This window comes from Protopterus annectens, chromosome 17.part0, assembly GCF_019279795.1.
Source record: "Protopterus annectens isolate FY-2018-M chromosome 17.part0, PAN1.0, whole genome shotgun sequence".
NCBI classification, from domain to species: Eukaryota; Metazoa; Chordata; order Ceratodontiformes; family Protopteridae; genus Protopterus; species Protopterus annectens.
The window spans coordinates 249,780,047-249,796,306 of record NC_056751.1 but is presented as its reverse complement, the minus strand read 5'-3'; the positions used below and the strand labels follow the sequence as shown (position 1 = coordinate 249,796,306).

Here is a 16,260-nt window from a genome sequence, read left to right as displayed (position 1 = left end):
CCTATACAAGCCCAGCCAAAAAGGGACCCTGGCTTTTGCCACCCAAGAAAATTATTTTCCTGTGCCACTGTCGAGCAGAGCCACAGAGGTGATCCCCAGGGTGAATTTCCTATTTCCTATCCAATCATCAAGATTTTTCTTGAAGAGTGCTAATGAGGAGCTTTGTTTGATATAGATAGGTAGTTTATTCCAGAGTATGGGAAGTCTCTGGGACAGGAATCTATCCCTCCAGCATGTTCTGTTTATTGTGGTGACAAGGTTTAGGTCCCTTGGAGGGATTGGGATTTCTTTAAGTGGAGCATGTCCAACAGCTCTGGGTTAGACATAGCTTTGTATGTTAGGCAGAGATCACATCTGAGAAGGCGATATGCAACAGAGTAAAGCTGGAGGTTTTTGAGATGGTCGGGGTAGGGCATCTGTTTGAGGCTGGTAATCCTCTTTGTGAGGTATTTCTGTGGCCTTTCCAGTTGTTGTAGATGTCTTGTGAGGTACATACCAAAAGGGGCGTTGTACTCTATAATGGGTCTATGAGTGATGAGTAGAGGGGAACAATGACCTCTTTTTTTCTGGATGAGAAACCTTTTGTGATGAGGTGTGCCATGTAGAAGGATTTCCTGACTACTGTGGCAATGTGATTATCAAAGGAGAGACTACTGTCCACCTGTGTCCCAAGGTCTCTTATCATACTTTCAGTGTTAAGTATACTACTGCCTATGTTGTAGTTCATGGGTACAGAGTTTTTACCAAAGGGGATGACAATGCACTTTTTGGCATTGAGCTTGAGGCCATGGCTTTGTTACCAGGCATCTGTCTCAGTGAGGCCCTTTTGTAGGATGTCCACATTATTAGGAGTTTCGATTATGGCTCCTAGTTTGCAGACATCTGCGAACTTCGTTAGCCAAAGACTTTCTGTGTTAGCCTGTACTTCAGAGAAGTAGATACCAAACAGGGGAGGACCAAGGACTGAACCCTGTGGTACTCCAGTTGTCACTGCTCTGAAGTCAGATTTGGAGTCTGCTACTTTCACAGTGTGGATTCTGTCATTGAGCCAGTTGGCAACCCATCTTGTGACATAGGGATTTATACCTAGTTTAGTGAGTTTATCTATAATTCCAGAGTGGGGGATGGTGTCGAAAGCCTTGGCAAGATCTAGATAGGCTGTGTAAACCACCTTACCCTTGTCTATGGCTTTGGTGACTGCTTCAAAGAAGTCTATCAGGTTTAGGAGACATGGTCTGCCTTTTACAAACCCAAACTGGGTGGGGTCCAGAGTTTGGAGATTACCAATGTCTTTGTTTATAAGTTCCATGATGATACGTTCCATGGCCTTGCAGACCAGGTCGTCAGGCTAATGGGGTGGTAGTTCCTGGGGTCCGTGGTGGCTCCCAGCTTGTGGAGTGGGATAACCGTCGCTGTGCACCATTCAGCAGGCACAAAGCCTGAGGGGAGGCTATGATTGAACATGGTACTTAGGTGAGGTGCCAGTTCATTCTGTAGTTCATGTAGAATGCAGCCTAGGATGTTGTTGAACTGCAGATACACCAGAAACATCACTTTTGCAGGAGGAGCCAAAGAACATAGATGTACATTTGTAATTCTCTAAACAAATGTCTCTAAGAAACACAGCAACACAATTTATTCCAAGATGGAGCCAAGGTATGATACTATAGACAAGCAGGTAATGCGACTTTTGTCATGATACAGCAGATTATAGCTGCATATATAGATACACACACACCACACACACACACACACACACACACACACACACACACACACACACACACACACACACACACACACACACACACACACACACACACACACTTCCTATCTACCTGATTAGCTGTAGCAATATGCAAACGCTGTTGCAGCACCAAATGTAGGGCAGGTGACATAGGCAGAGGTGTACAATATCAGTACTACATGTTATCACACAGTATGATACATAACACCATCAAATTGTTTACCAAACCTCTTCCTGGCACTAAACATCATGGTGACCTACCCTTCACCAACAGAAGTATTACTCACTATAATTCTTTCAAAGCTAATATTCACGAGCACCTCAAACTCTCCTGGATAGCAACTGTAACTGAAAATAAAACTTGATTATTACTAAAACTTCCACACCATACATTTTAGTCATTTTATCACTACTACTATCATATCCTCAATAAAATATCTTCATACAGCCCTTCAGCTTGTCTTAATTTCATTTTCTTTGGACTCTCAAGCATTCCTTATAATTTATTAAGTGTTGAGGAATATAACTAGTCTGCCATAAATACATTTCAGTGTATTTTCACTTCCATTATTTTGTTACTGTGGTAGGAATTTGTTACTAATACATTTTTAAAATTCTTTTGCATATATGTCATTTTATGCACTTACTACTTATTTGTACCTATAAAGCTTAGCAGGTTATTGCTTACATGTGACAGTCTGTGTTTTGATTCTCTTGTGAAACTGTAGTTTATTCATTTTTACAATAGGGATTTTAAACTTCTTGTTCTGATCTTGAACTTATTTGGTAACTATTATTCAGACTTCCTTGTTAATCTACCTTGTTATAGTGCTTTTCTCCCATGGCCTCTATGGAAAATGGGTCCTATTCAGTTGATTTATCTCAGTGAAAATTAAAATAAATAAACAGAACAATCAGAGATTAATTTCACTTCATTTATTCACCTGTTAACGTGCTAAGTCATCAGGTCCAACAGTAGGTGAAATGTCTAGTGAAGGGCTTGTACAGACTAAATAACTGGGAATAACATGGCTGTTGAGGTTTAATGCAAAGAAATGTAAAGTAGTGCCCATAGGTCACAACAACACCATGTGAAGTATCATATGGGAGGTGTGCAAGAGAATCTTGGGATATATGATACAGTAATAAAAGTGTAAAGTAGTGCCCATAGGACACAACAACACTGTGTGAAGTATCAGATGGGAGGTGTGCAAGAGAATCTTGGGATATAAGATACAGTAATAAAAGTGTAAAGTAGTGCCCATAGGTCACGACAACACTGTGTAAAGTATCAGATGGGAGGTGTGCAAGAGAATCTTGGGATATATGATACAGTAATAAAAGTGTAAAGTAGTGCCCATAGGTCACAACAACACTGTGTGAAGTATCAGATGGGAGGTGTGCAAGAGAATCTTGGGATATAAGATACAGTAATAAAAGTGTAAAGTAGTGCCCATAGGTCACGACAACACTGTGTAAAGTATCAGATGGGAGGTGTGCAAGAGAATCTTGGGATATATGATACAGTAATAAAAGTGTAAAGTAGTACCCATAGGACACAACAACACTGTGTGAAGTATCAGATGGGAGGTGTGCAAGAGAATCTCGGGATATAAGATACAGTAATAAAAGTGTAAAGTAGTGCCCATAGGTCACGACAACACTGTGTGAAGTATCAGATGGGAGGTGTGCAAGAGAATCTTGGGATATATGATACAGTAATAAAAGTGTGAAGTAGTGCCCATAGGTCACAACAACACTGTGTGTAGTATCAGATGGGAGGTGTGCAAGAGAATCTTGGAATATATGATACAGTAATAAAAGTGTAAAGTAGTGCCCATAGGTCACAACAACACTGTGTGAAGTATCAGATGGGAGGTGTGCAAGAGAATCTTGGGATATAAGATACAGTAATAAAAGTGTAAAGTAGTGCCCATAGGTCACGACAACACTGTGTGAAGTATCAGATGGGAGGTGTGCAAGAGAATCTTGGGATATATGATACAGTAATAAAAGTGTAAAGTAGTACCCATAGGACACAACAACACTGTGTGAAGTATCAGATGGGAGGTGTGCAAGAGAATCTCGGGATATAAGATACAGTAATAAAAGTGTAAAGTAGTGCCCATAGGTCACGACAACACTGTGTGAAGTATCAGATGGGAGGTGTGCAAGAGAATCTTGGGATATATGATACAGTAATAAAAGTGTGAAGTAGTGCCCATAGGTCACAACAACACTGTATCTTATATCCCGAGATCGAGAGAAAAATAGCTAAAGACTCAAAAGACAATCATAAGGCCTTCTTTAGCTATGTTAGAAACCTGGGAGGAAACTCCCAGATATGCTCAGAGCTAGTTCAAAATGATGTGAAGATTACTGATCCTACAGACATTGCCAACATACTGGCTGACAGGTTCAGTGCAAACTTCTCCCTCCCCCAAAAGGAGAGATATCTATACCAAACGATTGCAGCCCCCCAAACATCTCCAGCGCCCAAGTGAGAACTGCTCTCTCCAAAGCAAAAAACACAGCATCCATGGGACCTGATGGTGTCCCCGGCTGTGTGCTCCATGAACTCAATGAGGAATTAAACCCACAGCTAGGACAGCTGTTTAATCAAAGTCTTACCTCTGGATACGTACCCAGGAGTGGCGCACTGCAACTGTGGTACCACTTCACAAAGGCGGTGCCTCCACCGACCCTGGAAATTACCGCCCATTAGCTTGACAAGCCTTATCTGCAAAGCCATGGAGAGGATCATAATGGACCTCATAAATAAAGACATAGGGAATTTGCAGACTTTGGATCCAACCCAGTTTGGCTTTGTCAAAGGCAGATCATGCCTTTTAAACTTGGTTGACTTTTCGAAACAGTCACCAAAGCCATTGATGAGGGAAAGGCAGTCCATACAGCCTACCTCGATCTGGCTAAGGCCTTCGATACAATTCCCCATTCGGTATCATTGAAAAACTCATCAGCTTAAATGTCAACCCATACATCACAAGATGGGTTGCAAACTGGCTGAGTGACAGAACCCACAGGGTCAGAGCTGCTGGCGCCATGTCAGACTCAAAGCCTGTCACAAGTGGTGTCCCACAGGGCTCAGTCCTGGGCCCACTCTTGTTTGGCATCTACTTTTCCGAAGTACAAGCAAACACAGGAGGGTTATGGCTGACAAAGTTTGCAGATGACTGCAAACTGGGCGCCATAGTAGAAAACACATCTGACACAGATATCCTTCAGAAGGGTCTCACAGAAACGGATAACTGGTGCCAGAGCCACGGCCTAAAGTTAAATGCCAAAAATGCATAGTCATACCCTTCGGGAAAAACAAGGTTACCCCTAGCTACCAAATAGGTGGCAATCCACTGAGCACAGAAGAAGTTATCAGGGACCTGGGGACCCAGGTTGATAGTAGTCTGTCATTCGACACCCATGTAGCTAAAGTAGTTAGGAAGACCTTCTACATTGCCCACCTTATCATGAAGGGATTCTCATCTAGATCAAGGGAGGTCATAGTCTCCCTTTACTCATCACTCATCAGACCAATGATTGAGTACAATGCCCCATTCGGAATGTATCTGACCCGACACTTGCAGCAGCTGGAGAGGCCACAAAAGTTCCTCACCAAAAGGATAAAGGGTCTCAAAATCTGTCCTATGCTGCCCGACTGAAAGAACTCCAGCTCTATTCAGTCGCCATCGCTTGCTCAGAGGTGACCTTTGCCTAACATACAAGGCCATGTCAAACCCAGATTTGATGAATATGCTTCACCTCAAAAAATCTAGATCCATCAGAGCCACAAGGGCGGGAGACTTAAACCTTGACACGGCTATTAATAGGATGTGCTGGAGGGATAGATTCATCACCCAAAGACTCCCTATGCTGTGGAACAAAATCCCGGTACATGTGAGGCAGAGCACCTCGCTGGCCTTGTTCAAGAGAAATCTTGACCAATGGATGGGAGATCGCAGATATACCCCAGGGATTACCTCAGTGTCACTGCTCGACAGAGGCACAGAAAAATAATGGGTATAGTTCCCCATACTAAAGGGGTGGCCTAAGCCACAAAACGATGGGCTAGGCTTGTAAATGCCCTCGGGCAGATAGCCTAGTATGAACCTATGAACCTATGAACCTATCAGATGGGAGGTGTGCAAGAGAATCTTGGGATATAAGATACAGTATTAAAAGTGTAAAGTAGTGCCCATAGGTCACAACAACACTGTGTGAAGTATCAGATGGGAGGTGTGCAAGAGAATCTCGGGATATAAGATACAGTAATAAAAGTGTAAAGTAGTGCCCATAGGTCACAACAACACTGTGTGAAGTATCAGATGGGAGGTGTGCAAGAGAATCTTGGGATACAAGATACAGTAATAAAAGTGTAAAGTAGTGCCCATAGGTCACAACAACACTGTGTGAAGTATCAGATGGGAGGTGTGCAAGAGAATCTTGGAATATATGATACAGTAATAAAAGTGTAAAGTAGTGCCCATAGGTCACAACAACACTGTGTGTAGTATCAGATGGGAGGTGTGCAAGAGAATCTTGGGATATATGATACAGTAACAAAAGTGTAAAGTAGTGCCCATAGGTCACAACAACACTGTGTGAAGTATCAGATGGGAGGTGTGCAAGAGAATCTTGGGATATAAGATACAGTAATAAAAGTGTAAAGTAGTGCCCATAGGTCACAACAACACTGTGTGAAGTATCAGGTGGGAGGTATGGAAGAGAATCCTGGGATATAAGATACAGTAATAAAAAGTAAAATGATTTGTGGCATAAGAAATGATGAAATAAGGGGGAACAAGTAAAATAAACAGACCTGAGCTTTTGAGAAGTTGTGGATGTGTGCAAAACAAGCAAAATTACTAGTACACAGTTACAAGCATTTATTTCCTCAGTTAATTCTTTTAAGATAAAAATTTGAGTGAAAGACAGAATGCCGGATTCATGAACACCTACACTAAATGTACACTGTTCTGAGTGAATAGACAACACAAGCACAAATCCCACCTTTTTCCTCAAAATTATACTTTTTCTACTGATTTTATTGCAGTCTTAAATATCAAGAGGGATTCATAAAGGTTTCCACAATGTGTAGACTATGGGTAGACTTAGTATAATTTTTCTGAGTGAATAGACAGCACAAAAATATGGTAGGAATGCTCGTGAATACAGATCATGTACACTTAGTCTAGGCATTCATGAATCTGGCCCAGAGAGACATGTCACAATGTACTGTAACAGTAATTAAGAGACGAGAAAAGATAATGCTTGTAAAATTCAAATGTTTGTATTAGGTGTGCATATCAGGAATACAATCCTTATTCAGCTTTTAATCAATTACATAGAGTCTGCAGGGAAAAGTTTTTTTTCAGTGTCAGAAAGAAAAAAATATATGTTCAAAATAATTTGCATGCTGTTGAACTGAGATATGAAAATTAGCTGCTTGTGAGTAAGTGAAATTAATTGAAACAGATAGAGTAAATAATTACAATGTATCAGGAAGTTAAAAAAGGCACAGAACTTGGAATTCTGTTGTGTTAAACATTTTGCCTTCAAGCATTTTTTCTTATTCCAATTTGTAGGAGATCTAAACCCCAATTTAGTTTTTCAGTCAAAATGCCTTGTGTACTACTTAATGTTATATTTCATTATATTATCCACATTATTGCAGAGAGTTCTAGAAAGACTTTTAAAGAAACATTTCTTTTATCCACGTGTGTTTTTTAATACTGTCAAAATGTCTTATGAAGAAACCTAACATAACATAACATACCTTATTTCCTTCCAGATATTATATACAGGTGTTGTAGTGTATGCACCTGCTCTGGCTCTGAATCAAGGTAAGTATGTAAAATATGTGTAGAAACAGTGATATCTCTATAATGTGTTTAATTAGTATGACTAACATACACACAGATAATACATGTAGATATATGCATAAAACTCACATATACACATATTTATACAGACATATATGTATATTAACAAATTATCCTCTAACCCCATTTACTTTGCTTTTATTGATATGCTGAATAATCTGTTTTACTCTTAAGTATTATGCCATTTTAGATATATTTGTACTATTTAAAAATAAAACAACTTATGTCTGTTTTATGAAAATTGGCAGTCATAACACATTTAGCCCAACACAGCAAATACTCCAGAACTTTGACTTATATTTTATAATTTAATATTTATTTAGAAATATGTTTAACAATATTAATTTTAAAAGATAATGGCAATTCACAGAACTGAACAAATACAAAATTTAGTAATAACAGAATGCATAAATGTCATGAGCTCATGAATGGCACTTTTGTTATATCTGTAAGATCTCAAAATTCAAGAAGCAATTCATATTTAACCAATCTTAAAGTAAAACTGCATGGAAATGAAGGGTATAATAAGCTGAACTGCAGATGTCAAGAACACTGACCACACATAGATTGTTCTGAAGCCTTTGATATGTTGCAACAGAAATAGATACAGTGAAACTAATAACTTATTTCATAAGTTACTTTCCATGCCATAACCTTCTATCTAGATGTTATATTAGACAAGATGAAGCAATGTCAACTAAATGCAGGAGGTGATATATATGTAAATATGAAACAGGTACAGACTACTATGATATAAACAAAACTATTTACAAATAAGATCCCTGGCATCAGAAATAGGAGTGCCTAAATGGCTCTTTGCATGTGCTGTCACTGTTGCTAGGCAGATAGAACTGTCAGATGTCACTTTTTTCTAGTTTGCGTTTACTGCAAATAGAATGTGCATTTCATGCATATTGTCATCTTAGCATGTACTTCCTATCAACAGTCCTTGATCTTGTGAATGCATTCAGTGTCATATTCAGTGATGCCTGCTGTATTGACCTGGCAGTACATTTCTTCTAACTTGCAGCACAGTAAAACATATAAAATCTATGTAAGGGTGTGGAGCTAAGTTCGCCACTGCCTAACACTCTGATTTTGATGTTCAGTTTTGAAACAATTTTGACATGAATATATTTTACAACACAAAACATTACTGTTTTTGCAGTAATTTGAAAAGATTTTATAAAGTTAAGAAATTATTTTATAAAGTTTTATTGTTTTTTAGCCCCATTTGAGAAGAAATAGTTATAGAAAGAGCAAAGTCCTGTCAAATTCTACTTGAGAAAACAACAGAGCCGAGAAGAGAGCAAAGCATTAAACCTCTGGAAAATGAGGCATCTGAAAACTTCAACTTCAGATTTGAGCATGGAAAGAGATTTACAGATCTTTCTTCTTCAGTTCAAGAACTGTCATTTAAAAAAGACCAAGTTAACAAAAAGGTCGAAGATGGATTCTATAAAACAGGACTGCAGTAAATAAAAAGAACTGATTTCAGACATAATCCAAAAACAAGATTTAGAAATAAGTAGCATAGAAAATACTATGAATGATACAGAGGGAAGACCTCGGGAGGAGGAACACCAATCAGATTTTTCATTTAAACAGAACAATCTATTGGATATAATGGATGGCTTAGAGACTATAGAAAGGAGACATAACTTAAACATTTATGGAATACAGAAAAATAGAAGTGAACATGGTTACATTTTAAAATCCCTGGCTTACTAAAACATTAAACTGACTTTCCTATGAGATCCTTGCCTAAACCATCTACTTCAGTAGGTGCTCCTCTGAGATCCATCATTATGAAATTTATATCTCGGTAGACAAGGAGATTGTACTAACTGCTTGACTGGGCCCACCAACTGAACAACAGAAAAAATAAGATCTGACAATGACTATTCCTTAAAAAATTTGGAAAAATGAAGGCTTGTTTGCCATTCTTAAAAGAAAGATATTAAAATTATATTTCTTTCTAGCCAGGCTCAAAACATTTTTATAAGAATGAATTCAAATCTTCCACACCCTGGTAGAAGAAATTGTGTGTATAAAACCGAAAAATATTCTGAAGGAAACAGAAGTTTTCTGTGATCATATGAAGATAAGATCTCTTACAGATATCAGTTCTTGAAGGATTTATCTATAGATCAGAAAGTGCTGGTATGGCTTATGTGAATATAGTTATTTTCTGTCGGAGGGATATGTATCTGGAAGAATGAGACAAGACACCGTTTTAGCATAACTTACCTTAGGTGAGATTAATGCACTGTAAAACAGACATATTATAATGCTATATAACATCAATAACAAACTATTTGATGGTATTTCCTTATATCAGGAGAGTTTATAATTATTAGTCATCTTCTTGTATGTCTTATATTTTCTAAATATACAGTAGTATGCTCTTACTATTTTATTAGTTATTGTAGTGCATGCAAGATTTGCCTTTTCTATTAACCTAAGGATTTAAACTCTTCAAGTTTGGCCATTTGTAATAATTTAAATGTTTGTATGTTGAACCTCTATAAAATCTGAAGATAGCCCTGTTTTTAGTTAGAAAAACCTCTCACGTTGGCTTTCCACCATGCTGAGTGATAGCTTGTGCACTTTGGGATGCTGTCTAGATGATGTAAAGGGGGAAACATAGGGCACTTTGCAACAATGCACTTACAATGGTTTACATAGAATTTCTAATGGGAATTATATAGATGTTTATCTGCAAATTAACATAAGTTAAGAACCATACTAAGAAAGGTCATATAAAGCTGTGAAATAAACAGTATATAAAGACTTACTTGTCAGCGATCGCAATTTGAAATCTCTCCAAGTTTGAAGCCTGTGTGAAATGAATCATTTAGTGGAGGCTGTGTTTTGCAGAAATCTACAACTAGACATAAATAAAGGCAAAATAATGACTCAAAAATAGAGTGGCAGACTAGCCACATATATCACTAGATTTAGGAAAAGGTGACATGATTTTACTGAGTAGGATTATGTGCTGTCAAACACAGTAATAATGCAGCTGAAACATCAATTATAACATGAAGTAAAGTGCTTTATAGTGGGACTTTTTATTAAGAATCCCTTTTAAGCAGAACAAATAGTCCACTCCTTTTATGTGAACTTAACATAATGATTATAGAGGTGGGTAGAGTATTGCTTTGGTTATTTAATAGGTGAAGTTCTGACAAAGATTCTATGTGGCAGCACTAATAATGCCAGAGTAATATTCCGGCATGTTTAGACTATATATAAATTTGCTGGCAAGATTTGTATATACAACACAAGGCGTGAGAAAATTTGTGACTATTAACTAACATTGTCTATGGGTTCTACTGGTTTGGCCAACAGGGATTTGAGTTGACATCTGTTTAAGGCAGTTCAGTCAACATCTGTTTAATTGACTGCATTTGATCAATTATACAAATGGCTGATGGGTGTGCAAGATCGACAATCCCTGGAAAGGTTAAACAAGTTCATAGGTGTTTACTAGGCTAATGACAACAAGGGGCTTTTTAAGCCTAGCCATGCATCCCAAATCTCTGACAAGTTCTGATACCCTTGATAAGTGCAAGAAGGAGCTTGGCAGATGAATCATTTACAGGTTGCCTGTGTCCTTCAGAGACATAGGTGCCAAACCAGGGATGAATTTCCTGCTCCCCATCCAGTTGTCCAAGTTGCACTTGAATTGGGGTAGTAAGAAACTCTGCTTCACATGGATGGGGAGTCTGTTCCAGAGATGGGGTAGTCTCTGGGATACATAGCTGTCTCTCCAGCAAGTCGTATTTATATCACAGGCAAGGTTTAAGTCTTTAGAATGGGTAATTCTGGTGTTGTTTGCTTTGTGGATATGCAGGAGGTCCATCAGAGTGAGGTCTGACAATGACCTGTAGGCCAGGCACAGATCTCCCCTCAAAAAACCTGTAGAAGACAAAATACAAGGATAGGGCCTTGAGGGTGGTTTGAATAGGACATTTTACTTACACCCTGTATTCATTTAGTGAGGAAGCTTTGTGGATGTCCCAGTTGTTGGATATGCGTGACTTTCTCCTGGGATTGTGCGATATTGGAGTTAGTATATATAATTAGCAGGTGGGGGGTACAGAGGGGTTTGTCCCTCTGCAAAAAAACAATGCTTTAAAATTGCATATGCCAAGGTTCTTCCTTAGCACATGCATACTAAATTGTTGAAGTTTCAGTTCACTGTAGAGTGGTTTACCTTCAGGATGTCGACGTACATGTTAGTCGACCAACTAAAGATAAATCCTATATAAAACATCAGTTGACATTAAATAGTAAATATGAATAAAGAATAAAAAGGAGGTGCTTTGATAACTGGTGACAGTAGACCTCCTCTGCATTACTAAATATGATTATTGTCCTTCCACAAGGTATAATATGGCTCATTGGGTGTTAGGTGAGTCTGCCCTGCACTGCTGCTTTTTGAAATGTAAGGGGAGGTCTTCGAGAAAAGACGTCTGTCATAGTAACGTAACTAGACATGCTTTTCCCAGGTATTTTATACCTTGAAAAATAGGTTTTATTAAAAGACATTTGTAAGAATATGTAGACTGTCCCTGATAGTTTTTCTGTCTTAATTTGAAATTGTAGCTCTTTGACCCACAAATTCATAGGTTCATAGGAGATTACTAGGCTAATGGCTCAAGATCCCTTGTAAGCCTAGGCATTATTACCCAGATTTTACCCGATGTTCAATCCCTAAGGGCTACAAGATGGGTTAGGTTAGTGCCGATGCCTCTGAAAATTTTACAGACTAGCCGCTGTCTATAACGGATGTCAATGGATCAGGATATATCTAGCTTTGCTTTTAATTAAATACTTGAAGAAAAGATCCAGATGATGAACTAAAGCAGATTTAATAATTCAATGTACCATACAGTGATTTATAAAGTAAAATAACATGAGCTATGTGGAATTGATTGCAACAGACTCATGAAATAGATGCTACCCTTAATTAGTACGTTTAGAGATACAGGTTAATTTGATTTTTAGGCAAAATTGTTTTTTTCATTTAATATATATCTTAACATAAACTGTAGGAGTAGGGATGAAGACACTAGGCATAGTAATGTTTAATGTTTGATGGGTGTGAGTCTGATGAGTTAGACTAATCACCATTAGGAAATACGTTTTCCACTGGGATCATACATGTATTAGGTTGTGGCATTTTTTGTACTATCCTCAGAGAATTTTCTGTTTGTTAAAATATTTATACATATCTATGGGTGTGTTCTAGTTATCTTACTTGGAAACCTATGTCAGTGTGATAGAGATGAAATTATAAGCAACAGCTGAACCTTTAACTCAAGATCAGTAGTGTGAATTCTCTGTGGGCCTTGGAACAGTGGACCATTTCTTTAGTCTTCAACAGCTGAGTCAGTGGTCATGGTGCTTTGCAAATCTGGTCTACATTTGTTTTGTGTACTTGAAAAAGGCTTATTACTGCACACCTAATTGTATGCTATGGGAGGTCCTGGAGCTCTTTTTACATGTTATCTAGAACTTACATGAAAACAGTGAACACTGAGTTCACATTCTTATTAAATCAGAGTCATTCAAAGTGGGTATTTGTTTCTACTGAATATACATCTTTCCATCCCTCCTGTTTGTCATGCTCATTAAGACAATATCAGGAAGGAGATGAGGTTGGAAGGATTTCACATCCACTTCAATTATTCATGGACTTTGCAATTTACTGGGATGGGATTAGGCATCTGTGCCAACTGAGACCATGATACTATCCTAGGCAAATGGGGGGGGGGGTAGACATCAGTTATGGGAGAATCTGTAGTACCCTGGGGTCTTTTTTATGAGTGGAAGCAAGGGAAAGTTAGAGATTAACAGGACAATGATAGCAGTAGCCACAGTATTGTTGGCAGTGGACAGATCAATAGTGGTGAGGCAAGTTCGTTGTCTGAAGTCTTGATTTATGTTATTTTCAGTTGTTGTCATGACGTATGGATAGAGACTGAAAGGATGAGTCGTTGGGTGCAGATCGTTAAAATAAAGCATTGTTGTATTGTCACTAGGTCTATTATCTGTGAGGGGCTTTATGATCCAAATCTCCAGAGTGGATCCACTGCTCCTTTGACTCTAGTGGAGGCAACTGAGATGGATTTGACACTTGTAACTATGCCCCATAGGTAACCATCTTTGCATTTCTTCAAGGCATGGCCCACCAGAAAGAGGTGGTTTATAATCAACAAGGGATTCTGCAGGATGAGTTGGTATGTGGGGGTAGAGAAAGGGAATCGTGGCCTACACCGCATTGTCTCCTGATACTAGATCACCCACCAAAAAAAGCAAAATGAATGTGAAGTAGAATAAAATGATGCTCTCTTTGTAACACACGTTTCCATATGTATTTGAAATACTCGCTGTGTTGTAATGATTCATATTCTGTTTCTACCCTGACTGTAAATCTATTGCATGTAGTATGTCATGGGCTAATTTTAAACCCAGATTATCACTGGATCACACTGTAGTAATCTGTACCTGAGATGACTGCATCTTTTCTTGTATACAAGACTGCACAGTATGAGCAGTGTACTTATTTATGTACAGCTGTTTGCAGGCTGGTCATGTCATGAGATGATTGACATTGCCCAAATCCTTCTCAGCTTTTTTTGGTTTTATAAGCATTATGTAAAAGTGTGGCTCTTAGGATATGAACATTCTACGTTATTGCCCACTGTAGGAAGGCAGTCATTAAACCTTCTATTAACAAATTTATTTATTTATTTATTTATTTGCAGTTGGTTTACCAGGATAGTCCATTGGGCCAAAAAGAACCCATTTTCAATGGAGTCCTGGGGAGAAAAGCTCCAAAAACAGGCAAAATTAGGTACTTATAAGATTACTACTAAAATTATACAAAGTAAAGATAGAACATTATCGTCAAAATTACAAGCATTCAAAAAACAATACAATACAATGAAGGTAAACATGATTAGATAGTCATGATATATTACAATATAGGGTGGTTTTTCAGTAGGCACATGTAATTTGTTAGGTAAAGTGAGGTAGTCTTATGTTTAAGAGGGGTGAGAGCAAGAGCATTCCCATTGGGATTTTAGATGTGTATGAAGAGATTTTTTGAACATGTGCTGGTTGGAGGTGGTGCGTATGGATGGTGGGAGTGTGTTCCAAAGGCGGGCTAGGTTAAAGGATAGTAGGTGTTTGCCTGGGGATGGGATGGTTTATGAACTTCTAGTAGGTTTTGGTTGTTAGATCTTAAGATTCTGTTGGGTAGGTGCATTTTAAAGACTGAAGACAGGGAGGGACAAAGAGAGGGGCTGAGAATGAGCTTATGAGCTAAAGTCAGTTGTATATAAGTGAGGTGATTGGGTAGTTCAAGCCAGTTTAGTTTTAGGAGAGAGGAACAGTGATGGGTGGATGATCTGTGGCTGTTAGCGAATTTGGCGATTTTATTATAGCAGGAAGCAAGCTGGTTTTTTGAGAGGTCTGCAGATTAGTTAACAATGGAGCTCCATAGAGGAGGGAGGGGATAAGAAAGGAGGAAGTGAGAGTGATTTTGGAGGAGCTTGTAAGGAACTGATTCTGCCGGTAGAGCATACCTAGTTTTTGATGGGTCTTTTTAATATTCAGTTGTAGATGGGAATTGAAATTGAACCGACTGTCAATTTGTACACCAAGTAACTTGGTTTCAGACACCAGTTCCAAGGGTGTGTTATCTTGGCTTGTGATAGAGAAGGTGTTTGTGTCAATGTAAGTGGATTTAGAAGGGGTAAATACCATTAGCTTTGTTTTGGAGGCATTGAGGGCTAAGTGATTTATTTTCATCCAATGTTCTGTGATTGAGAAAGCTTCTTGAGTAAGTTTTTGAAGCAGGGAGGAAGAGGTGGCAGAGCAGATAATGGTAGAATCGCCTGCATATTGGATGATGTTAGCGAGTGGAATGGATTTGTGGAAATCATTTATAAATATATTAAACAGAAGGGGACCAAGAATTGATCCTTGGGGAACTCCAGTGGGGGTATTAAGGAAAGAGGAAGTGGCCTTTTTCCATTTAACGGCTTGGTGTCTATTAGATAAATAGCTGGAGAACCAATTTATGGTGGAGGGAGAGAGGTTAAGTTCTGAAAGTTTGGTTAAGAGCAGGCTGTGTGATATAGTATCGAAGGCCTTAGAGAGGTCAAGTAGTACGGTAGAGACAGTGTGGCCTGAGTCGCGAGCTTTATTAACAGTCTCAAGGAAGGACAGGAGGGCGGTCATAGTGCTATGGTTTGGCCTAAAACCATGTTGTGTGGGTGTTAGAAGGTTATTATCTAAGAGATGTGGTAAGAGTTGGATTTGGATACATTTTTCTAGAAGTTTGGAAATGGGGGACAGGATGGCAATAGGACGGAAGTTGTTGACATTACAATTGCTGCCTCCTTTATGCAGGGGGATGATGAAAGCTTTCTTCCAGAGTTTGGGCACTGTGCATTCATTGATGGAGCAGTTGATTAGGATGCTAATAGGATAGGCGATTGCTTCTGCAGCTATACTTAGGAAGTAGGAGGGAATGTTATCTGGTGCGTTAGTACATGGCTTTAGTTTCTGAAGGAGTTTCTTTATAGTGGAAGTTGG

The 16,260-nt window shown here is 38.7% G+C and overlaps 1 protein-coding gene across 1 annotated transcript in view; it reads left to right on the top strand.

The window, feature by feature from the left end:
- Positions 1-16,260, top strand: part of SLC5A12 (solute carrier family 5 member 12) — a 374,561-nt gene that overhangs the window by 125,404 nt on the left and 232,897 nt on the right. Inside the window, exon 3 of the mRNA XM_044059166.1 lies at positions 7,554-7,605. Coding sequence (XP_043915101.1) covers positions 7,554-7,605 — 52 coding nt within the window. The remainder of the gene's footprint in view (positions 1-7,553; positions 7,606-16,260) is intronic.